This window comes from Cervus canadensis, chromosome 2 (genome assembly GCF_019320065.1).
Source record: "Cervus canadensis isolate Bull #8, Minnesota chromosome 2, ASM1932006v1, whole genome shotgun sequence".
In the NCBI taxonomy this organism is placed as follows: Eukaryota; Metazoa; Chordata; class Mammalia; order Artiodactyla; family Cervidae; genus Cervus; species Cervus canadensis.
In genome coordinates, this window is record NC_057387.1 from 107,418,110 (window position 1) to 107,443,389 (window position 25,280).

Consider the following 25,280-nt stretch of genomic DNA (forward strand, 5'->3'; position numbering starts at 1 on the left):
GAATCTGGGTCCGGGATTGGCTGGTCTCTCAAGTCAGGTCTGCTGGCATATTTCCTTGCAATCCTGTGAGGGCCCGCCTTCTCCCACAAGAAAGAGAGTGGCCAGATTCAGGGCCTGACAAGGGGGTTCTCACATAACAGTCCCTGTGTTGAGTAATCCAGGATGTTGACAGCCATTTATGGGGGTCCCCTCGCAGGAGAGTGTTGACCTCATGTGGGACTTTTACGAACAAATCTTGGCCCAAAGTCAGCTTGGTTGTCTCCCGGACCAGTAAGGCAACTGCAGCAACTGCCCGTAAGCATCCCAGCCACCCAGTGGCAACATTGTCCAGCTGATTAGAGCTAAGTCGCTGGTCTGTCCAATGTCCCCATAACCTGGGACAACACTCCCATCGCCTCCTTGTCCTTCTCACGTAAAGAGTCACATACGTGTCCTTTCACGTAAAGAGTAAACGGCTTAGCAAGGTCTGGCAGGCCTAAGGCGGGTGCTGACATAATTGCACCGGGTTTGAGTTCTACTACCAGTGGGGCTTGTTTTGCAAGCCTGGGGGTGGGGGTGGGGGGCGCTTCCGCCCAGACCTCAGGGAATTGTTGAGTTAACTCTCTCTCTTGACTGTTTAGCCCTTCCGGTTTCCTTGCCGGAAGATTGTGCAACCTCCATTCATCTTGAGGGGTTACCGAGAGGAAGAGTGGTTGAGCCCACTCGAACAGTGGGTCTTTCGTGGGGAGAAACGTCACTTGTGCCCCCAATTTAGACAGCAAGTCTCTTCCTAACAAAGGTACTGGGCGTTCAGGGATGTATAAAATTTCATGAGTCACTTGCGTCCCCCCATCTGACATTTTCAGGGTAGGCTAGAGACACAAAGGCTGCATTTATCACCATCTGAGACCCAGCAGCCTCTGGCTGGGTCTACTGGCGTATAAAGTCTGCAGGCCCCGCACAGTCTTTCGCAGAACTCTGACAGTGATTCGCCTTCCCTTTGATCACTTCGGAGGGTTTTGCCATACCCATCGGTTTTTCGGGCCCCGTCTTGAGGCCTTGTAAAACAGCCACCCGATATCTCTCCAGGTGGCTCCTCCCTTCCTCTTTGTTAGAGTCCCTATCTGGCCTCTCATCGGGGGGTGGCTAGTTCTGCCCAAGCTGCGGGTTTGCAGTACCCTCGGGTGCCATTTCTCTGAACCGTTTCCTGGCCTCAGTTAGGATCCTCTGTCTTTCCAAAGCGTGAAAAGGGAGACCAGCAGTTGGATTATGTCATCCTATGTAGGGCAGTGGGTTCAAACAATAGTCTCCACTAGCCTAATCCTGGCTGTGGCTCCCCCGAGTACGGTGGAGCGTGTCTCTGCCAGTTTAATGTATCCGTAGAGGAAAATGGCTGATGATAACAGGCTACAGGAGCTGATGGTAGTGCCCACATGCGTCCTGACCCGGAGGCTGCTATAGCTCTCTGAGGGGCATCTGTAGTGGGGTTCTTTCCCCCTGTTCCTTGGTGGAGCACAGCTTCTGTCTAATTGCTGTGTTTTCTTCCCCCTTCCCATCGGTACTCACCAGGAGAGGTGGGTACAATCTAAGAGGTCCAGCTGAGGTGGAATTCTGGGGGCGTTGACCAGAGGTCTCCATTGCTGGAATTGGAGCCTGCCAAAACGGCGGCTCTACAAGCTCCGGGAGAGCTGGTGGAAGAGCAGCGGCTGCTGCAGGAACTTCACCTGGCCCTGGATCGGGCATTAAGGCGGGCTCCGTTCCTGGTGGAGCACTGGGAGGCAGGCGCGTCATTATCCAGTATGGGGGAGGGGTCAAGTCATCCCCGTCCAAATCCTGTAGAATTTCCTGTTTTATCATCAGTCAATTTTTGTGCCATTAATATTTTTCCCTGTCCCTTCTGGATACAAAACCTTGTCCAAGTAGGAGGGTGTCGAGCTAACCCGAGCCATGAGTCAATATATGGATATTGATCCAGGTGTCCTGGCTCTCCTGTGACTACTGTATAGACTGCTTCCACTATGTTTGAGTTCATGGTGTTCTCTGGTGGCCATCCTACTCCCACAGGGGGCCGTTCGACCTCACAGAGTATGTGGAGGCACTTAGGCTTCATCTTCACCCCATAGTCTCCTCCTAATCCCTTCTTTACATTTTTAATCATGCACTCCAATACAGTTGCCTTAGCTTCACTTCCCCCCATCTTGCTTACCTTCTCGGACCTTCTACTTTTTCTTTTTGTTCTGTCTACGAAGTTCTCAGTACCCTATGTACTTCTGATATTTCCACTCAATGACACTTAAATTGCCATTCTGCCTCCTTCCTAATTGGGGTGAGAAGAGCCTTACCTGCCAGATCCCAGAGGGAGAAGGGGGATTGGCGTGTCTTCACCTGCTGGTCAGCACAGCTGAACCAAAATACCACATGGTCCAAGACTCTTTCTCCCTTAAAGTCCGTTCTGCCTTGGTGGGCTTGATCAGGTGCAGATGAAAATACAGATGGGTTGAATATCCCATGTCCCAGGCCATCTCCGGAAAAGCCAATTCATGCTCACTTCTGTGTCCCCCTCCTTCTAGCCTAACAATTCCGAGGGGGTCAAGAATTTCATAGCAGATGGGACACCTCCTGGGGGAGGACAGAATACGAGCATACAAGGACCAGTTTCCTATCTTAAAAATCCCCTGGTGATCGCTGGTAATAATTTTCCCTGAGACGGTGTGGACACACCTCCTAAATGACCTTCACAGATTCCCTTCCTAAGCCCTAGCATGCTCATCAACCTGTGTACCAAGCAATCATTGCCACCTGCCTATTCCAGGCTCCTGTGGGTCTGTGCCCCTTCTAATCCCTCCCAGGGGGGTGATCAGGCCCCCTCTTCCACCCTACCGGGTGGGTTCCTCCTCACCTGAGCGCTCAGTTCCCCTGCTGCCGTCCACTACCTGCTAATGTGAAAGGTCCAGGCATTGAGAAGCAGAATCCTTCCAGAAGGGCGAAGCACCTTCCCCCCTCTAGAAGATTCGAGCTGCAAGGCCTCGGAGTAGTCCCAAATGGGACTTGTCTCCTCAAAGTGAGGAGTTTCCCGGCCAATGCACCAAATGTTATAGCCACGCGTTCTGGGAAACAAACTCACTCAGAAGGACAATGCAGATAGAGGGGTGCAGTTGATTACACTGGTGGGCCCAAGCCAGTCTCCTCTTAGCTACGGACCCTGACCAGTTTTTCTGAAAACCTTATATACCTTAAGTGTACGTGCCCAAACCCACCTCCCCAAATTCCCTGAAACTAGTCTGAACAAAGGTAAAGAAAGATACAATCAAAGTTAACTCATGATTCATACGCTTCAAGCCTAGGTAGTTAACAGTGGACAATTATCAATGGGCCTGTGGTCATACCCCAATAAGCATAATAAAATTTATGATTCTATTCAGTTACACAGATAATTAGGGTATTCTTTTAGGCAACAGAGAGTCTAGATACGAGCCCTGGGGCTCTTCCTTCCGGGGGCCTGGTTTTCCAGCTGGTATGTCGTTTTCATAGATATTGGGCATAGAGCTCAAAGTCCACAGTCTGGCCCAACGTGGAGTCCTGCTTTCAAGATGGAGCCTCTTCTGTCTGTTTCCTCCTTCATTCCCCGCTCCTGATGCTCTTAACTCATAGTATGAGCATCATTCATAGGGATATATTGCACCCTGACTCTCCGACCTCCAATTTGGGAGAATGACATCAACCTTTGGGTTACGAAGTTCATAATATGTTGTAAAATAGAGGGTCCACAAAGCAGATCAAGGCAACTATAACAATGGTAAATATAGTTTTCCACCAATCACCCTTCACCCTTTTTGGACTGAAGTCCATAAAGGAAGATTATCATCAGACATAACTTTTACCTGACCTTTCATGTCATCTAGGGTGGCTGATATATAGCCAGATAAATCAGGAATATATACACAACGTTCAACTTTCAACTTTAATTATAGCACAGGTCCCTCTTTGTACTGAAACTATGGTTAGTCTCAGGATGATACCAGCGAGTCCTTGTAGCAGCAGTTGATTGTAGAGCTTCATCTCTTTTTCTTCTTTAAGATGATCTTGGTTTCACCGGGATCAGTGGAGTCCTTTGTGCAGTCCACTCGGCGTCCTCTGGGTCTGTGTGGTATGCTCTCTCCACCCTCATGTGGTCGATCCAGGGGGTGACACCCGCAACTTTAACTGCAGTAGGGCTGCTTAGAACAACAGTGTATGGGCCCTTCCAGTGTGGGGCCAAGGAGTCGTGTGTCCAGTCCTTGACCATACCTGATCCCCGGGCACAAACTCGTGAATCTGTTCCCCAAGGGGGAATGGCACCCTTTCTTGTACAAACTTAGTTACCTGATTTACTCCCTGACCCAGTTGTTCCATCTGCTATGAAATCTCATCTCCCCTTACCTGAGGCAAATTTGTTGACACCTGTTTTATTATGGGAGGGGGCCTCCCATACACAATTTTGTTTGGAGAAGAGCCATGGGTCTGTGGGGTCATCCTGAGTCTGAGCAGGGCTGTCGGAAACCCGTCCCCCCCACAGCCAGTCTCTGTGATCCTCTTGGAGAGTCTCTTTATGTGCCCGGTTGGTTCCTTCCACCATCCTAGAACTCGGGGGCCTATATGCTGTCTGTAATTTCCACTTGATGTTTAAAATTTTGCTTACTTGTTATACTAAATCAGCTACAAAAGCCGGGCCATTGTCCGATCCAGTGCTGGTAGGAAATCCAAATCTGGGAACTATCTCCCTAAGCAGGCACCAGGCCAATTTTGATGCTCTTTCCATCCAGGTAGGAAAAGCTTCCACCCATCCCAAGAATGTACATACCCTGACATATGAACAGTAGTGTCGGTGAGGTTTCCTTTCAGTGAAGTCCACTTCCAGGTGTTCAAAGGGCAGCGTGCCTTTTACCTGAATCCCTGGAGGTTTCTGTCTGTGCCGAGAGGCAGCATTGACCTGTGAGCAGGCAGTGCAGTTCTGAGATTCTGTCCTGCCTAGGGAAGAGAGGTGGGGAACCAAGAAATATTTTTGATTAGTTCTTCCAGTTTATCATGGCCTAGATGGGTCGCTTGGTGTGTTTGGCTTACCAGAGTGGGTGCCATCTCCTCCGGTACCAATAATTTGCCACTTGGCAATTCCCACCATCCCTTTTCAGTCTTGATGGCCCCTTCCACTTTGGCTAGTTGGTTTTGGGCTTCAGTGTATTTTGGAGAGTCTAGCATTAGCTCAGGGAGCTCAGCCAATAGGAGAGCTTTAATAGGGGCTTCACTTGTCACCCCCAAGCCCTCGGCTGCTTGCTTAGTGGTCTTATCTGCCAGTCTGTTCCCTGAGCCCGGGGGGTATCCTCTTTTTGATGTCCTCAGCAGTGTATGACAGCAACCCTTTCTGGTTTCCAGGCAGCATCTGTTAGGGTCTTAATTTCTTCCTTATTTTTAATATCTTTTTCACTAGCTGTCAAAGGCCTCTCTCCTTATACAGAGCCCTGTAGTGTGGCAGAAGCATACCTGGAGTCTGTGTAAGTGTTTGTCTTCTTACCTTCTGACACCTGGAGGGCCTGGATTAGAGCATATAGTTCGGCCTGTTTAGCGGACCAGTGTGATGGCAGAGAGCTAGCCTCAACGATGGTTTCTTCCATGACTACTGCGCATCCCGACAGTGATTGTCCTCGTTTCACCAGGCTGGTGCCATTGGTGTATGGGACCGAATCTGGGTCCGGGATTGGCTGGTCTCTCAAGTCAGGTCTGCTGGCATATTTCCTTGCAATCCTGTGAGGGCCCGCCTTCTCCCACAAGAAAGAGAGTGGCCAGATTCAGGGCCTGACAAGGGGGTTCTCACATAACAGTCCCTGTGTTGAGTAATCCGGGATGTTGACAGCCATTTATGGGGGTCCCCTCGCAGGAGAGTGTTGACCTCATGTGGGACTTTTACGAACAAATCTTGGCCCAAAGTCAGCTTGGTTGCCTCCCGGACCAGTAAGGCAACTGCAGCAACTGCCCGTAAGCATCCCAGCCACCCAGTGGCAACATTGTCCAGCTGATTAGAGCTAAGTCGCTGGTCTGTCCAATGTCCCCATAATCTGGGACAACACTCCCATCGCCTCCTTGTCCTTCTCACGTAAAGAGTCACATACGTGTCCTTTCACGTAAAGAGTAAACGGCTTAGCAAGGTCTGGCAGGCCTAAGGCGGGTGCTGACATAATTGCACCGGGTTTGAGTTCTACTACCAGTGGGGCTTGTTTTGCAAGCCTGGGGGTGGGGGTGGGGGGCGCTTCCGCCCAGACCTCAGGGAATTGTTGAGTTAACTCTCTCTCTTGACTGTTTAGCCCTTCCAGTTTCCTTGCCGGAAGATTGTGCAACCTCCATTCATCTTGAGGGGTTACCGAGAGGAAGAGTGGTTGAGCCCACTAGAACAGTGGGTCTTTCGTGGGGAGAAAGGTCACTTGTGCCCCCAATTTAGACAGCAAGTCTCTTCCTAACAAAGGTACTGGGCGTTCAGGGATGTATAAAATTTCATGAGTCACTTGCGTCCCCCCATCTGACATTTTCAGGGTAGGCTAGAGACACAAAGGCTGCATTTATCACCATCTGAGACCCAGCAGCCTCTGGCTGGGTCTACTGGCGTATAAAGTCTGCAGGCCCCGCACAGTCTTTCGCAGAACTCTGACAGTGATTCGCGTTCCCTTTGATCACTTCGGAGGGTTTTGCCATACCCATCGGTTTTTCGGGCCCCTTCTTGAGGCCTTGTAAAACAGCCACCCGATATCTCTCCAGGTGGCTCCTCCCTTCCTCTGCGTTACAGTCTCAATCGGGCCTCTCATCGGGGGGTGGCTATTTCTGTCCGCTGCTGTGGCTTTGCAGTACCCTCTGGTGCCATTTCTCTGAACCGTTTTCTGGCCTCAGTTAGGAGCCTGTGTCTTTCCAAAGCGTGAAAAGGGAGACCAGCAGTTGGATTATGTCATCCTATGTAGGGCAGTGGGTTCAAACAATAGTCTCCACTAGCCTAATCCTGGCTGTGGCTCCCCAGAGTACGGTGGAGCGTGTCTCTGCCAGTTTAATATATCCGTAGAGGAAAATGGCTGATGATAACAGGCTACAGGAGCTGATGGTAGTGCCCACATGCGTCCTGACCCGGAGGCTGCTGTAGCTCTCTGAGGGGCATCTGTAGTGGGGTTCTTTCCCCCTGTTCCTTGGTGGAGCACAGCTTCTGTCTAATTGCTGTGTTTTCTTCCCCCTTCCCATCGGTACTCACCGGGAGAGGTGGGTACGATCTAAGAGGTCCAGCTGAGGTGGAATTCTGGGGGCGTTGACCAGAGGTCTCCATTGCTGGAATTGGAGCCTGCCGAAACGGCGGCTCTACAAGCTCCGGGAGAGCTGGTGGAAGAGCAGCGGCTGCTGCAGGAACTTCACCTGGCCCTGGATCGGGCATTAAGGCGGGCTCCGTTCCTGGTGGAGCACTGGGAGGCAGGCGCGTCATTATCCAGTATGGGGGAGGGGTCAGGTCATCCCCGTCCAAATCCTGTAGAATTTCCTGTTTTATCATCAGTCAATTTTTGTGCCATTAATATTTTTCCCTGTCCCTTCTGGATACAAAACCTTGTCCAAGTAGGAGGGTGTCGAGCTAACCCGAGCCATGAGTCAATATATGGATATTGATCCAGGTGTCCTGGCTCTCCTGTGACTACTGTATAGACTGCTTCCACTATGTTTGAGTTCATGGTGTTCTCTGGTGGCCATCCTACTCCCACAGGGGGCCGTTCGACCTCACAGAGTATGTGGAGGCACTTAGGCTTCATCTTCACCCCATAGTCTCCTCCTAATCCCTTCTTTAAATTTTTAATCATGCACTCCAATACAGTTGCCTTAGCTTCACTTCCCCCCATCTTGCTTACCTTCTCGGACCTTCTACTTTTTCTTTTTGTTCTGTCTACGAAGTTCTCAGTACCCTATGTACTTCTGATATTTCCACTCAATGACACTTAAATTGCCATTCTGCCTCCTTCCTAATTGGGGTGAGAAGAGCCTTACCTGCCAGATCCCAGAGGGAGAAGGGGGATTGGCATGTCTTCACCTGCTGGTCAGCACAGCTGAACCAGAATACCACATGGTCCAAGACTCTTTCTCCCTTAAAGTCCGTTCTGCCTTGGTGGGCTTGATCAGGTGCAGATGAAAATATAGATGGGTTGAATATCCCATGTCCCAGGCCATCTCCGGAGAAGCCAATTCATGCTCACTTCTGTGTCCCCCTCCTTCTAGCCTAACAATTCCGAGGGGGTCAAGTATTTCATAGCAGATGGGACACCTCCTTGGGGAGGACAGAATACGAGCATACAAGGACCAGTTTCCTATCTTAAAAATCCCCTGGTGATCGCTGGTAATAATTTTCCCTGAGACGGTGTGGACACACCTCCTAAATGACCTTCACAGATTCCCTTCCTAAGCCCTAGCATGCTCATCGACCTGTGTACCAAGCAATCGTTGCCACCTGCCTATTCCAGGCTCCTGTGGGTCTGTGCCCCTTCTAATCCCTCCCAGGGGGGTGATCAGGCCCCCTCTTCCACCCTACCGGGTGGGTTCCTCCTCACCTGAGCGCTCAGTTCCCCTGCTGCCGTCCACTACCTGCTAACGTGAAAGGTCCAGGCATTGAGAACAGAATCCTTCCAGAAGGGCGAAGCGCCTTTCCCCTTCTAGAAGATTCGAGCTGCAAGGCCTCGGAGTAGTCCCAAATGGGACTTGTCTCCTCAAAGTGAGGAGTTTCCCGGCCAATGCACCAAATGTTATAGCCACGCGTTCTGGGAAACAAACTCACTCAGAAGGACAATGCAGATAGAGGGGTGCAGTTGATTACACTGGTGGGCCCAAGCCAGTCTCCTCTTAGCTACGGACCCTGACCAGTTTTTCTGAAAACCTTATATACCTTAAGTGTACGTGCCCAAACCCACCTCCCCAAATTCCCTGAAACTAGTCTGAACAAAGGTAAAGAAAGATACAATCAAAGTTAACTCATGATTCATACGCTTCAAGCCTAGGTATTTAACAGTGGACAATTATCAATGGGCCTGTGGTCATAGCCAACAAGCATAATAGAATTTATGATTCTATTTGGTCACACAGATAACTAGGGTATTCTTTTGGGCAACAGAGAGTCTAGTTACGATCCCTGGGGCTCTTCTCTCCAGGGGACCTGGTTTTCCAGCTGGTATGTCGTTTCCATAGATACTGGGCATAGAGCTCAAAGTCCACAGTCTGGCCCAACGTGGAGTCCTGCTTTCAAGATGGAGCCTCTTCTCTCTGTTTCCTCCTTCAATGCAAATCAGTCCATCAGTTTTAAAATGCAGTTATATCCAGTGAGAGAGAGAGTAGAGAACTACAGAATTCAGAAAGCACAGATGATGAGCAGGCTGGACTAGTGCCCAAGACCACCATCACTCAAGGGCTTAGCAATATTAATCAAGAGCCATCATCTCTGGTTGCCTTGAAACTGTAATTGAAAATAAGTAAAGAAGAAATAGCTAGGACATGGAAGCAACCTAGACATCCATAGACAGATGAATGGATAAAAAAGTTGTGGTACATATACAGTGGAATATTACTCCGCCATAAAAAGGAACACATTTGACTCAGTTCTAATGAGTTGGATAAACTTAGACCCTATGGTTTTTCCATGGTCATGTATGGGTGTGACAGTTGGACCATAAAGAAAGCTGAGCACCGAAGAATTGATGCTTTTGAACTGTGGTGTTGGAAAACTCTTGAGAGTCCCTTGGACTGCAAGGAGATCCAACCAGTCCATCCTAAAGGAGATCAGTCCTGGGTGTTCATTGGAAGGACTGATGCTGAAGCTGAAACTCTAATACTTTGGCCACCTCATGCAAAGAGTTGACTCATTGGAAAAGACCCTGATGCTGGGAGGGGTTGGGGGCAGGAGGAGAAGGGGATGATAGAGGATGAGACGGTTAGATGGCATCACTGCCTCGATGAACATGAGTTTGAGTAAACTCCGGGAGTTGGTGATGGACAGGGAGGCCTGGCATGCTGTGATTCATGGGGTCGCAAAGAGTCGGACACGACTGAGCGACTGAACTGAACTGAACTGAACTGAGACCCTATTGTACAGAGTGAGGTTAAGTCAGAAAGAGAAAGACAAATATGTACACATATATATGGAATCTAGAAAGATGGTGCTGACGAACCTATCTGCAGGGCAGCAGTGGAGATGCAGACATAGAGAACAGACTTGTGGACACAGGATGGGAAGGAGAGGTTGGGGCGAATGGAGAGAGCACTGAGGCATATATGTTCCCATGAGTAAAATGAGATAGCCCGTGGAAATTTGCTGTGTGACACCGGGAGCTCAAATCCAGGGCTCTGGGACAACTTAGAGGGGTGCGGTGGAGTGGGAGGTGGGACAGAGGTTCAAGAGGGAGGGAATATACACATCCCAATAACTGATCCGTGTTGATATGTGGCAGAAACCAACACAATATTGTAAAGCAATTATCCTCCAATTAAAAATAATTTTTTAAGTTAAAAAAGAAAATAAAAGCTATATGAACAAAGCTGTTCACAGCAGCCTTTACTTATAGTTATCAAAATCTCAAAGTAACCCAAATATCTAGCAATCGATTTGGGCACATTTACTTAATAGAATATTTGGAAGCCACTAAGAATGTTAAATGTGTAAAAAACATGAACAGTTTTTGATGAAATAATAGATGAAAAAATAGAACTCAAAATTGTCTGCCCACCCTGTCCAAAGCAATGGGAAAATGGAAGATGAGATGGGAACAAACAATCAATCAAGTCCTGGTATTGTCAGTGAATCAGACAATGACAGACCTCCCCCGGGTGTCCACCTCAGCTGCTAGGTGGGGATTTGAACCAGAAAGCACAGATGGCCCCCACCGGAAGCCCCTGGGGCACAAAATTAAAATGCAGGTTCTAGACCAAATCAGGTTGGGGCCCAGACATTTGCATTTTTAACACTCCGTGAGGGTGTGATTCTTATAAACACTCAAGTTGGGGACATGGATTACTAAATTATTTCCAAGTAGTTTTGGGTTGCTAGATTCAGAGTTTCTACAGGCTTACACAGTCAAGTGTGGCTAAACAGAGGTGAATCAGATTTCTGCATCACGGCTCCAGTGTGGTCCCTCTGGGGGACAGGCAGGAGTGGGGGGGCTCTGGCAAGCCTGGATCTTTGCCTGGGCTTGTCCTTCTGCGAAGGATCCCTGCCTTTGCCAGAGTGGGTGTGACCACACCGCGTCTCCAGCTGGAGCCTGTGTGCACGATGCCACGCTGGTCCTCACTAATGTTTGGCCTTCACCCTTTCTCCTGCCCCCAGAGAAGTCATCCGGACCCTCCCTACCCTGGAATCTCTGCAGAGGCTGTTTGACCAGCAGCTCTCCCCCGGCCTGCGTCCGCGGCCTCAGGTAAAGACGGTGGGAGCTGATGAAACAGGTGCGGGAGGGGGCTGGGAGGGACGGTGGATGGGGAGGTGGGGAGAAGAGGTAACCAATGTCCCAGGGACTTTGTTGGACCCCCACCTCTAAGGCGAAGGAACTTCAGGATCCGGCCCCTCAGTAAGGTTTATGCCTCCTGCCCCCACTGAATTTTGGTTTGAGGAACTGCCAGCAAAACTCCTTATTAGTGCTGAATAAAGGAGACAAGGCAAGGCCTTTTCTCATCAGAAACTGACAAAAACTGGAGGTACCTAATGGTTTGGTCCCGCCTCTTACCCCCAGGAAGAGCAGGTGAAGGTGGGCCCCCTGAGACACAGACACAGACCCACACACACATACACATACACACACACACTGGGAGCCAAAGCCTGCGAAGTTGTCTGTGTCACAGAAAGTGTCCCCAACAAAGCTAAAAACAGAATTAATGTGTTTTAAAAAGCAAACCCTGCCACACATGATTATGTAAAAGCAACCAAATTTTTAAATGGGGAGAGGATTTTAAAAGGCTGTTTTACTAAAGAGGGACTGGGAATCGCCAGGATACCCTTGAAGAGATGTTAGTAACACCTCATTAGTAGCCAAAAATGAGTTGGAAAGCAGGGAGACCTCTGCTTGCCTTTCCAATGGGCAAATTTGATTGGTGAAGTCAGGACTTGGCTCCAACACGGGGGTCAGGACTCACGGGTTCATCGCTTACAGTTGTGAGTGCAAATGGGTTTTTGAAATGCAATTTAGCCGTTTGCATGAAAATGTTAAATGCCCAGCATCTTGCAATCAAGCCAGCTACCTCTAGGCAGCTGCCTTAGGGCCTACACATTTGCACAGATGTTGGCAAAGGTGTTTAGTGTAGCTTTGTCTCTAAAAGCAAGAAGTGGGATGCAGAATTCTGAACTAAGGTGGATGCATTGATATAGAAAGATCTTCAAGGTATACCGTTGGGTGGAAAAAGCAAACGTTTGAACCATAAATAAACTAGGGTGTAAGTCTACACATGAAAACTGTACCAAGTGTGTTTATACCCAAAAGGCTACTCTGGTCACCGCAAGGAGGGGATGGAATGGAGTCGAAGCGACCTGGGTTACGTTTGCCCAGAAGGTTTTTTGGAGTTTTTTCTTTTTTTTTTTTTTACTGAGAAACTGTTTTTTTATTCTGTTTGTACAACTTAAAAATTCAAGGTGGGGAGGGAGGGGAACAAGCAAATGTAATTTTGCTTTCATCAAGTGAATGATGGGTTCGTTTCCGGGAAAGTAAAAGCGAATCTAGACAAAACAGGAGCCCTACCAGACACTAAAATTTAAATAGTTTGACTCTAAGAACATACACCCAAACCTTTGAAGTCGATTAGAAGAGGGAGAAGTTTCCAGATAACCTAAGAGCAGTCATGCCCCAGCATCTGCGCTGCATGCCACGACCAGCGTGTTTGCATTCGGCGGCAGAGGTCAGAGTAGCGACAGGATGGGGGTGACATCAGGATGTAGAGAAAGGGTTCTGGTTACCACCCTTCTGTCTGAGACCCTGACTTGAAAAAGCAGAGACTGTGTTGATGCCTTCAGAAGTTTCACAAATGGAAAAGGGAGTTCCGAGGCCACCCAGGGTAGAGGAAAGAACCCTGACCTGTGCATCAGAAACATCCAAGTTCCATAGATGACTCTGCTCCCACCCTTACTTTCCTCATCTGTGAAATGGGCATAGTTATATCTGCCACTGCAGGGTTATGTGAGGGAGTAAGTGAAACTGCCTGGGTGGCACATCTGGAGGTGGCAGCCTCTCACCAGCATGGGGCCCTTTCCCTTAGGTCGGCAAGACAAGATGGGGACCCCTGCATGGAGTGTATCTGAGAAACTGCTGGGAGGTGCAAAGTGCAGCATTAGCAAAATGTGAGGTTTAGGGAGAGCCCTGGGTCTGCCCTATGTGAGAATGGAGACTTGTTAACCTTGGAACCCACATCCTCTGAAGTGCAACTGAAAAGCTCAGTGAAATAACTGGGTCAACTTCCATAAAGCCAGGGGTGGCACTCAGACCAGTTCACCCACATTGAGGCTGAGTTGTGAATTTTGACCTCAACCTCAACGCTAGTGACGTTTGGGGCAGGTCATTTTCTGTCGTGGGGGACTGTTCTGTGCAGTGTAGGATGTTAACACATCCTGGCCTCTACCCACTAGATGTCCTTAGCATCCCCCAATTTTGGCAACCCCAAAATGTTCCAGACCTTGTCAGATGTCCCCAGAGGTCAAGAGCCCCACTAGCTGAGACCCAGTGACCCAAATCTCAGGTCAACACCAGCAGTGTGACCTTGGACAACTGACTCACCACTCTGACTCAATGTCCCCATCTGAAAACCAAGGACTGGAAAAGTCGATAGATGAGCACAAATATCTTAAACATGCCAGGCAGAGTGTACCCACCATCTCATGGTCATGTGCATTCAGTTCAGTTCACTTGCTCAGTAGTGTCCGACTCTTTGCAACTCCATGAACTGCAGCATGCCAGGCTTCCCTGTCCATCATCAACTCCCAGAGCTCGCTCAGACTCATATCCATTGAGTTGGTGATGCCATCCAGCCATCTCATCCTCTGTCGTCCCCTTCTTCTCCTGCCTTCAATCTTTCCCAGCATCAGGGTCTTTTCCAATGAGTCAGCTCTTCACATCAGGTGGCCAAAGTATTGGAGTTTCAGTTTCAGCATCAGTCCTTTCAATGAAAGTTCAGGACTGATTTCCATTAGGATGGACTGGTTGGATCTCCTTGCAGTCCAAGGGACTCTCGAGTCTTCTCCAACACCACAGTTCAAAAGCATCAATTCTTCTCCACTCAGTTTTCTTTATAGTTCAACTCTCACATCCATACATGACCACTGGAAAAACCATAGCTTTGACTAGATGAAATTTTGTTGGCAAAGTAATGTCTCTGCTTTTTAATATGCTGTCTAGGTTGGTCATAACTTTTCTTCTAAGGAGGTTTATGTCTTTTGATTTCATGGCTACAGTCACCATCTGCACTGATTTTGGAGCCCCCCAAAATAAAGTCTGTCACTGTTTCCATTGTTTCCCCATCTATTTGCCATGAAGTGATGGGACCAGATGCCATGATCTTAGTTTTCTGAATGTTGAGTTTTAAGCCAATTTTTTCACTCTTCTCTTTCACTTTCATCAAGAGGCTCTTTAGTTCTTCGCTTTCTGCCATAAGGGTGGTGTCATCTGCATATCTGAGATTATTGATATTCTCCCGGCAGTGCTTGTGCTTCCTCCAGCCCAGCATTTCACACGATGTACTCTGTACATAAGTTAAATAAGCAGGGTGACAATATACAGCCTTGACGTACTCCTTTCCAGATTTGGAACCAGTCTGTTGTTCTATGTCCAGTTCTAACTGTTGCTTCTTGACCTGCATACAGATTTCTCAGGAGGCAGGTCAGGTTGCCTGGTATTCCTCTCTCTTGAAGAATCTTCCAGTTTGTTGTAATCCACACAGTCAAAGGCTTTAGCATAGTCAATAAAGTAGAAGTAGATGTTTTTCTGGAACTCTCTTGCTTTTTCAGTGATCCAGTGGATGTTGGCAATTTGATCCCTGGTTCCTCTGCCTTTTCTAAATCCAGTTTGAACATCTGGAAGTTCACAGTTCACGTACTGTTGTGCAGTCTTCTACCTAGCAAGGTAGTACAGGAAAACTCCAGCTTTCTTGAATACCTTTTGTTCCAAGAACTGACCCCACTTTGTCAGTAGCTATATTTCTACTTTGTACATCTTTGCCCCAAAAGACACAGATTCCAAAAGAGAGTGGGGAAGACACCATCCTACCACCAGGTGATGAAGACCATGGTAAAGATCCAGAGTGTCTGGGGCGGGGGAGGAGGGGGCTTGAATCTGCTTATCTTCTCGACTCTTTTCGAGAAAAACACCCCTAAAACAAGGGATCCTGTACTGTCTCACCTGCTCTCCTGCTCCATCCTTACCTGCATCCCAGCTCCACTCCAGCAAGCCCTTCCCTCGATCAATAATAACTGTAGACTGATTGGGAGCTTTATCAAGGAGCAAGGGCCAAACCAGAAAGAATTACAGAAAGTTTTGACAAATATTAACTGCCACGATGATGGTGGTGATGGTTGTGGTGGGGGGTGGTTGTCGTGGCCATGCTGCTGATGTTAGCGGTGATAACGGTCAGTGATGGCAGAAGGCGTGTTCTGAAGTGGCTGGTGGGCGACTTCCCTGGTAGTCCAATGGCTAAGACTCCACACTCCTATTCCCAATGTCAATCCCTGGTCCCGGAACTAGATCCTGCCTGCCGCAACTAAGCATTCTCATGCTGCAACTAAAATATCCCGCAGGCTGCAACTAAAGATCCCACATACCGCAACTAATACCCAGTGCAGCCAAATAAATAAATAAAAATAGTTTTAAAAGATAAAGTGGTCAATGGAAAAAAGTGAAAGTGTTAGTTGCTCAGTCGTGTCTGATTCTTTGTGACCCTAGGGACTGTAACCCGCCAGGCTCCTCTGTCCATGGGGTTCTCCAGGCAAGAATACTGGAGTGGGTAGCCATTCCCTTCTCCGGGGGAAATTGAGGTCAGATGTCTGTGTGACCTGGCTGACTTATTGGGGGGTGGGGCGTGGTAAAGGGGCAGCGCCTGGTTGGTGATCACCCTCATTCTACCCTGCTTAGTGTTTGGAATAGTCCAGTCTGGTTTTCTTGTCCTTCTGGAGGGTGGGGATGGTGCCCTTTCAGCTCTATACCTCCAGCACCTTGGCACCGTGTCTGGCACAGAATTGAGGCTTTGTAAATATTTCTTCAATGAGTAAATGTTCGAGACTGTGGTCGTGGTGCCAAGAAGACATGGTTTCACATCCTGCCGTGCCTTTACTAGCTGTGTGACTTCCGACATGTAATGTCAGCTCTCTGAGCCTCACGCATGCAGTGAACAACTTGACTGAGCATCTCTGCTGGCCAAGGCCCCAGGTCACAGCACTGGACACGGTTCTCCCGGCCCCAGTCCTCACAGAGGTTACGTGCTAGCAGGGGAAACAGACAACAAACAAACTGACAATCAATATGATGGTGATCTAGCAGAGATGTCTTTGGCTCGGGTGGTCAGGGAAGACCTCTCTGTGACTCTGAGACCTGAATGGCAAGGCAGTGGCCTCCCCTGGTAACATTTATGTTTCTAGGATTCCTTAGGAAGTGTGGCTCCAGGCCATGGGCAGATCAGAAGGTCAGAGGGGTGTGGCTGTGGCTCAGGAGGGGGTCACACCGAGTCCTTAAGGGTTTGGATCATTGTTTTCTCCTGGTGGTGGTTGAGGGGGTTTGGAGCAGGGCCTGGCTGTTTTGGAAGTCCTGCAGCGGCGCTGATAGATGTAGTACACATAGGAGGGTGGAAATGTTGTGATCCGGGACAGACCTTGAGTTTTGTTTCTGCAACCGAATAGAGGTGGTGAGAAGCCCTGGGAAAGTAGCAGGTTTCGAGGGAAGAGGAAAGGAAGGCGTGCTTTTTGGTCATGATAATTTTGAGATGACTGTACATATCATATCCCTGATTTCCTTACCTGCAAAGAGGGATAGTAATCCTACTTGTGGGGTTGTTGGTGGGGAAACCAGGATGAAGCCTAAAATCGGAACCTGAAAATAATTTCAGGCTAATCTCTTGTCCAGTAGCATGCCTGTCTTTGTTTCCTGGTTCAACTCATTTTGGTGAAAGGTACCAAATGGTTGCCTCTTTAACAAAAACACGCAAGCTCATCTGACAGCACCCGCTTCAGCAAGGATGTACAGTCCAGCCATTTGGGAACACGTTTGGCATCACCTCGTAACCTCTGACCCCAGCAGTTCCTCCCCTAGCCTGTCCCTCGGCCCAGAGATGCTTTGGAAGTGTATTTTTAGGCTCAGCCTGATGCCTCTCACAGCTGGCCCTCAGCATCCCGTCCTTATCTGCTCTTTTTCTCGCGTCCCAGGTTCCTGGCGAGGCCAGTCCCATCAACATGGTGGCCAAGCTCAGTCAGCTGACAAGTCTTCTGTCCTCTATTGAAGATAAGGTGTGTGTGTGGGGGTGTGGAATCCTGCTGCTTCCCTGGGCTTCTCTGTGGCCCCCTCTTCCCTTGGAGAATGCCCAGGTGTCCCCGTGACCCTGTCCCAGCCCGGGCTGCCTTCTCATCGCCTCCCAACCTGAGACCCCACGCGTTTCTGCCCACAGGTCAAGGCCTTGCTGCACGAGGGTCCGGAGTCTCCCCACCGGCGCTCGCTCATCCCGCCGGTCACCTTTGAGGTTCGTGTCCGTGGACTTGCACTTCACATGTGGGGGGTTGGCCGGCCTTCTGGTCCCAGTGGAAGGAGGATTCCAGGTTCAGCAGGGAGCCCGATGGCTGACTGAGATTGGAATTCAGCAGAACCAACTCCCTGGAAAGATGAGGAAACGTTAGGATGGGTACCCCGGTGAATCTGTAGAGCCTTCTAAATGGGGCAGATCCCATGGGAAGAGCTTCTCATTGATCCAAGATACCAAAACTTCATCCTTCTCCAAGTGGGGGCAGTGAGAGTCATCAAACAGGCGGGCCCCTGGACAGGCTGCAAAATAGTGCCTCGAGGTGGGGGTTAGGGGAAGAAAAGGGATTCCTATGATTTCCCTGAAAGTGACTGAGTTAGACTCTCTGGGCCCAGAAATTTGCTTTTCTTGTATTCCCCCGACATTGTGGAGAGTCTCCTCCTGCCCTGGTTTCATGTTCAGAAACAGGATGGGATGCCCACCCCCATGTCCTTCTGAGCCCTGATGAAAATTCTGTATTAAGATGTATTTCTGGGACTTTCCTAGTGGTCCTGTGGTTAAGACTCTGCGCTTATACGGAAGGGGTGAGGCTTCCACTCCTGGTTGGGGAGCTAAGATTCCACATGTGTGTGTACACATGTCTGCTTGGTGCTATCTGATGCTTTGGGACCCCGTGGACTGTAGCCCACCAGGCTCCTGTGTCCATGACATTTCCCAGGCAAGAATACTGGAGTGGGTTGCCATTCCCTTCTCCAGGGGATCTTCCCGACCCAGGGATCAAACCCAGGTCTCCTGCATTGCAGGAAGATTCTTTACTGTCTGAACTACCAGGGAAGCCCAGATCCACATACCTCATGGTAAAAATAATAATAATAAAATAAAAGCAAAATGTACAGAGACAAGGGATGCTGCTTATAGTTGAAAGGGAAAAAAGAAGGTACATGTCCATCTTCTGAGTGCCTAGACAATTTTCTTCCTAATTGTTATCAGTAATAAGTTCACATATTGGTTGTAACAAGGCCTGGGAGCTTCAACCTATTATAAAATCCTCTGTGGAAGGAGATGACTCATCAGATTTCTGAGTGTTGTCAGATTAAACAGCGAATAAAGCATCTTCTAGTAGCTCATCTGTCTCCTCCACCAGACCTGTTGGCAGAACAGCTGATGTGCACACAGCAGACAAGCTGGGCTCCTTCCACATTTCAGCGATTCTCAGGAGCTGCCAGCGAAAACTCCCTCTGGGGCAAAGGAGGCTCAGAAATAGAAGCCAGAGATCCCGCACGGGAGGGACACACGGCGGCCAAGGGCCTCCCGGTCACACGGACGAGGGGCTCATGGGCGGCACTGAGAAAGCACCGAGAGGGGATGACCAGCGTCTCTTCTTCCCCTTCCCTCCTCTTCCTTCTTTCCACAGGTGAAGGCAGAATCTCTGGGGATTCCTCAGAAACTGCAGCTCAAAGTTGATGTCGAGACTGGGAAACTGATCATTAAGAAGTCCAAGGACAGCTCTGAGGACAAGTTCTACACCCACAAGAAAAGTAAGGCCCCTCACGTTCGTAAAATCCTCGTTCTGCTAATATCCTTACTGTGGTCGGCTGTGAGGAGCAGGCTGTCGGGAAAGCCAGTCTTGCCGGGAGCCTTCCACCCTCTGCTGGGATCCCTCCCAGCCCCCACCCTGCCTGTGGTGACCTTCCAGCTCTCGGGCTCCCTTCTTGTGCCCCCTGCACCTTGGGACCTGCTCCAGACACTCCGCCTGCTTCCTCCCACTCTGGGGAAACCCTTGGCCCTGGGGGGCAGTTCTGCCTCCGTACGTGCTCTTCCCACTAGGAGGTGGGCTGATGTGTGTGGTCATCCTTGTGCTTGGTTCAGGCCTTGCTGACCAAATCAGGGTAGCACAGCCCTAGGGTAGCACAGACACAGTCCAGCCTGGCATTAATGTCATGGGCTCTAAATTCAAACTGGACATTCCCAGCTCCGCCAATTAGCACCTGTGTGACCTTGCACACGACCCTTAGCCTTCCTGGGCCTCAGTTTCCTCATCTGTAAAATGGGGATCATAAGGTCCCCATGAATTAATCTACAGGTAAGCCTCCTTAGGAAAGCCTAGCACATAGGAGTCAACTCTGGGCAGCCGAGGCTTTGCATTTCAAACAGTCTCATCAGTAAAATGGAAAATGTTCCCACACCAAAGGCTTATGGAGAAGCTGCTATGGGCCAAGCACTGGGGATCCTAGGCAAGCAGGATAGTCAAAGACTCTGCCCACGTGGAATTTACATCCCATTGCACTGAGTGGCCAATAAGTATATCAGTAGGATGATTTCAGCTATTACTGCATGCTGGAAGCCACAGGTGATGGATGGAGAATAACTGGGGGTAGGAGGCAATTTGAGGGGCAGAGTTTGGAGTTGGCAGCCTTGTCAGTGAGGATGGAAAGTGAAAGCCAGCAGTGTGGCCAAGGTCAGGCAAAGAGAAATGCTAGAGAGAGGCTCTGGGGGGTGGGACCCCTGAAGGGCAAGTGGGCTTTGAGGGGCAACAGAGCAGAATGGTGGAAAATGCTCTGATGTGGCCCTGACATCACTGCTTGGGCTCAGAGCCCTGCCTGCCGGGGAGGGGGCAGCTCCAAGCCTCAGTTTCTCCATCTGTACAATGGGGGGGAGTCCATGTATCATCATAGCATGATACTTTCTGAGCCCCATTTCCTTACTTGATATTGGTTTATCCTCACAAGACTGACAGATTCCCCGAGACAGTAATAATCGCCGCAGACTCATCCCTTAAATAAATTTCCCCCCTAACACAACAGTTTGTGTTCTAGTTCAGGTTTTCAAACCCCTGAAGACAAAGTCCCTCTGGTCCATAAACAGTATTTTTTTAACCCTTCAGGGATTCAAAATCTGTTTAGTAGCATATAACTAGGGGTGCCAGATTTAGCAAATAAAAATACAGGATACCCAGTTAAACTTAAATTTCAGATAAACAATGAAAAATTTTAGTACAAGTATGTCCCCTGCAATACTTGGAGCATACTTATAAAGGTATGCCTTTTTCTGAAAAGGAATCCCAGACATCCTGTATTTTATCTGGCAATCCCAGGCATGATCAGCATCTTTTGTTGTTAATAAAGTGGTATGAGAAGAGAAAGAACAGACAAGAAAGCAGAAAACGTCACAGGAGTTTTGTAAAGAGTAATTGTGCTTAGTTGCTCAGTCATGTCCAACTCTTGGAGACCCTATGGACTGCACCCCACCAGGCTCCTCTGCCCATGGGGTTTCTCCAGGCAAAAATACTGGAGTGGGTAGCCATTTCCTTCTCCAGGGGATCTTCCCAACCCAGGGATTGAACCCAGGTCTCCCATGTTACAGGCGGATTCTTTACCGTCTGAGCTACCAGGGAAGCCCTTGCAAAGAGTTAAAGGTAAATATTTTTTCATTAAACTTGTGTTGTAGTTATACACACATGCACATATACATAGACATTGTATACATGGGGTTACATGAAAACCCTTTTCTTGCTGTCTGGAAGTGGGGAATTCTCATCTGGTTCTGCTAGAGGCCTGGCTTGTGGGATAGATAGAATGTTCTGGAGACAGGTTCTAGTTGGAGACCATGACTGATGGCCAGAGTTGAGAAGCTGGGGAAATCCCGCCTCACTAGCCTTGCGGAGCAGGTGCCTATTGGGAGCGTGGGCTCCATGCTGTCTGCCCTCTGCTATTTAGCCCTGTGAGCTGGAGTGGCCTTGAGAGATTGTCCTGGGTCAGCACCACCTGCCCTGAAGCTCTCGCCAGCAGAGATAGCAGATGGGAGCAGGTCACGGCATGTCCCACACGGGTCTCTGGGGAACATAACACAAGCCACAGCCTCACCCCGTTGAGAAAACTGGCCTGAGCTGAGTATTCAGAGGGCAGATATTTGACCTGACAGCCAAGTCCTGCAGATTCCTCCCATTGCCCCCAAGAAACCCTAGAGCTGGACCTCCGTGGGTGGGGAGATTGTATGTTCAGCAAAAACTTGATGCCAGACACTGTGCTGGGAACAGTAGGACAGAGGATAAGAACTTGCATGGGCTCCAAGGCTAGACTGCACGGATTCAAATCTAGGCTCTGCCACTTGCTTGCTGAATTCTGTTGGCCTAGCGGCTTAACCGCTCTGTACCTCCATTTTCTCATCTGTAAAATGGGAGTAATAGTAATGTCTCATAGGCTTGTCATGAGTAGACGAGCTAATGCTTGTGAGGGTCCCTCCCTGTGCCTAACAGCAGCACTGACCCCACAGCAGAGTGTCCAGGGCCAGGGGATGGGGGTTGCCCTGTGTGCATCTGCCCTGTCCTGCAACCTGCTCCTGAGTCCCACCTGGGCTGAGGCACCAACGTGCAAGGGATGCTCTCAGGGCCGCAAGGGGATGGAAGTCTGGGGACCAGCCCTGTGCAGAAGGTGGGATACAGCCTGGAGAAGTGGGTAGATAGAGCAGGGAGGTGTCAGAAGCCCAGCCTGCAGTCTCAGGTCAGCTGCTTGTGAGCTTCATCTAGAGCCCTCTCTAGCAAGGAATGTGCAGGTTATCTAGGACCAACCAGATTGGAACTATGAATAATGGGCTACTGCACAAAAGAAGTGTGGAGGCCCCACCCCAAATCCTGGTGGAGAGATACCTGATTGAAATTGCCAAGAACTACAGTGTGCCCTGTGAGCCTGACTCTGTGGTCATGGTAGAAGCTCCTCCTGGAGTGGAGACAGAGCAGTGTCCTCAGCTTGCTGTTCTGTCAAATGGGTATAGTAGCATCCTGTAGGGCGGCCATGAGTCTTAAGTAAACATCAAAGCACACACTGCCTAGCATCTAGCAGATGCTCAATAAAATTGACTGCTACCACCATCCCCTGGAGGAGAACACGGCCATCCACTCCGGTATCCTTGCCTGGAGAATCCCATGGACAGAGGAGCCTGGCAGGGTTGAAAAGAGTCGGACATGACAGAAGCGACTGAGCATGAGCACCATCATCATGGTATAATTATCCCTCCAGGAAAGCTTTGAGGACGGCAGAGCTGATCGGTGAGGAGGGCAGAGCAGGAAGTGAAGCCCCGAGACACTGGAGTGTGACAGGCTGTCATACTCACAGAGTTGGGGTCACAGGGCAGGGGTGGGACCGCTCCGTCCACTGCCAAGTTGGGCGGGAGAACTGGGGACTTACTGAAGGTGTGAGCAGGGAGGACTCCTGAGAGGTCAGCTTAGAACACTAAGTTCCTCTTCACTGTCATGGAGACTGACTTACAACTGAAAGAGGTGGGCCCAATTTTGATAAGAGGAAACGGAAGCCTCAGATGAGTAAGGAGATTGTCAGAGAGTGCCCGCTTGCTCTGAAACACTTGAGGTTTCTGAACTGAAAGAAATGCCTGTTAGGATTCTGAGAAGCCCTGTGAATTCTTGTCAGTTAATTCAATGGACCTTTTTCTTTTGAACATCTCCTGTGAGCCAGCCCTGAGGTTAGCCCTCCCTCCAAGAATCTGTGGTTTAGGAGGGAAAGCTGACGTGAGCATGTATTACAACATGTGTCAGATGTGAGCTTAGCCCTGGAGAAGGATTGATTAGCTCTGTTGTAAGGTGGTGCAGGGAAGCCTCATACCACAGAGGTGGCTCTGTCTGGGGCTTTGAAGGCTGAATAGGAGTTCAAGTATGTGGTAAGGGAGGGGACTTGAACTCAGAGAAAGGCATGTGCAAGGAATGCAGCAGGGTGTTAGGGAAATCAAATGTCACTTGTGGCCCTGGAGGGAAGACCAGCAGGGCATGGCGTCCCAGGTGTGGGCAGGGCCTTGAATGCGGAGTAAGAGTTGGAGATGTTCTCTTGGAGGCTGGGGAGCATGGACGGGTTTACCATCTGGGGGGTGAGTGTACACTTTTGTGAGTTATGGACAGTGGGAGGTGCCATGAGATCCTGGAGGGGGATAGAGCTGAGCTGAAGATGAGTGGCCCTGAGAAAACCCAGCTGGAGTCCAGAATGAATTACTGTGGTATGGGTCTGTGAGCCCTTAAAAGGGAAGCACAAATGCCCAGGGCTTGCCAGCCAGTTCTCTGGGGCCTCACCAGCCTGGCTCCTGTCTTCCCTCAGGGTCAGTGGGGCTTGGCTCATCCTCTGTCATGGCACCTGTCATGTCAGAACACAATTACCTGTTCACAAGTCCCCTGCCCCAAAGATTGGGGTCTTCCCCTCACTTGCCCTGGAATCCACAAGTCCTCGCACAGGACCTGGTTCTCAGCAGGTGTGAGCTCGGTGGTTGCGGATTGAGCACTTGTAATGTCACTTATAAATTCCTGACCCCCCTCCACCGTCAGTGTGGGCTCCACAGGGCCCAGGAGGGCAGGGGTGGGTGGTCTTTGTCCACTGCTGAATTCCCATAGTCTAGAACAGTGCTTGGCACAGAATACGTGATCAATAAACACATACCGAGTGCACGAGTGAATGAATGACTGGAGGTCAGTGAAAGGACGCAGCTCACGTGGCTGTGTGTTTAGGTGGCTTCTTTGCAGCTGGTAGTGGCGAGGCAGGGTGCCTCAGGGTCTAGGGGTTCTGGAGAAACCACATTCACGTCCACGGCTAATAATGGTGTGACCCTGAGCGAGTGACTGAACTACTCCACGCCTCCATGTTCACATCTGTGAAATGGATTCCTATAGGGCTACTGTGAGGGCCGGTGGGATCAGGCGTGTCCTTAGCAGTTCTGACACACAGTCAGATTCCAATCGTGGTTATTATTGTAAAGTGCTGCCCTCTTGGAGGAAATCTTTGGCTGCAGGTGTTGGAGCTTCCTTGCCTTGTTCTGGTCACCATGTTCATTAGTAGCTTTGGCATCAAGGTCTCTCATACCTAGGAAAGGGCAGCTGCCATGTAAGGAAATCATGTTCTCACTCACTGAGCAGCTACAACCTGCTGAGTGCTGGGGATGTGTAGCTGAGCTCACCAGGTGTGCTCTTAGCCCCGAGAGAGGTGACATCCAAGGAAGGGTCAGGGAGAGAAAGAAACGGGAGTGCACAAACCAGGAAGGCATCAGGGAGTGGTAAGCTCTCATCTGGGAACTTAAATGGGAGGACATGACAGTCATGGAGGAAATGACAAAATGCCGTTGGAGTTGACGTTGAGCATCAAGAAGATGCTGGCTATGCAAAAACCAGGGGCAGAGGCCCTTGGGCAGAGGTTTCAAGGTGTGAGGAGGCGGGGAGGCTGGAGCACAGGTGTGCAGAGATGGGGCAACAGTCCCGGGGCCTTGGCGGCCCAGAACGTTCTCTAAGTGCAGTGAGCCACCAGGGCTTAGTCACTCAGTTGTGGCCAACTCTCTGCAACCCCATGGAGTGCAGCCCGCCAGGCTTCTGTCCATGGGGATTCTCCAGGCAGAAGTACTGGAGTGGGTTGCCGTGTCCTACTCTAGGGGATCTCTCTGACCCTGGGATCAAACACAAGTCTCCCGCATTGCAGGCATTAAAGAAGTTTTAAGCAGGAGCATGGTGTGATCTGCCTTTAAAAGGAACTCTAGCTGCTGTGCTGAGAATAAGTGATGGCAGGAGGCAGGCAGACATGCAGAGACCAATTAAAGGGCTG

At 49.7% G+C, this 25,280-nt stretch overlaps 1 protein-coding gene across 1 annotated transcript in view; it reads left to right on the forward strand.

The window, feature by feature from the left end:
* INPP5D (inositol polyphosphate-5-phosphatase D) overlaps positions 1-25,280 on the forward strand; it is a 148,835-nt gene that overhangs the window by 74,142 nt on the left and 49,413 nt on the right. The window contains exons 6-9 of the mRNA XM_043462016.1: positions 11,333-11,420; positions 17,390-17,470; positions 17,629-17,700; positions 19,112-19,235. Coding sequence (XP_043317951.1) covers positions 11,333-11,420; positions 17,390-17,470; positions 17,629-17,700; positions 19,112-19,235 — 365 coding nt within the window. The remainder of the gene's footprint in view (positions 1-11,332; positions 11,421-17,389; positions 17,471-17,628; positions 17,701-19,111; positions 19,236-25,280) is intronic.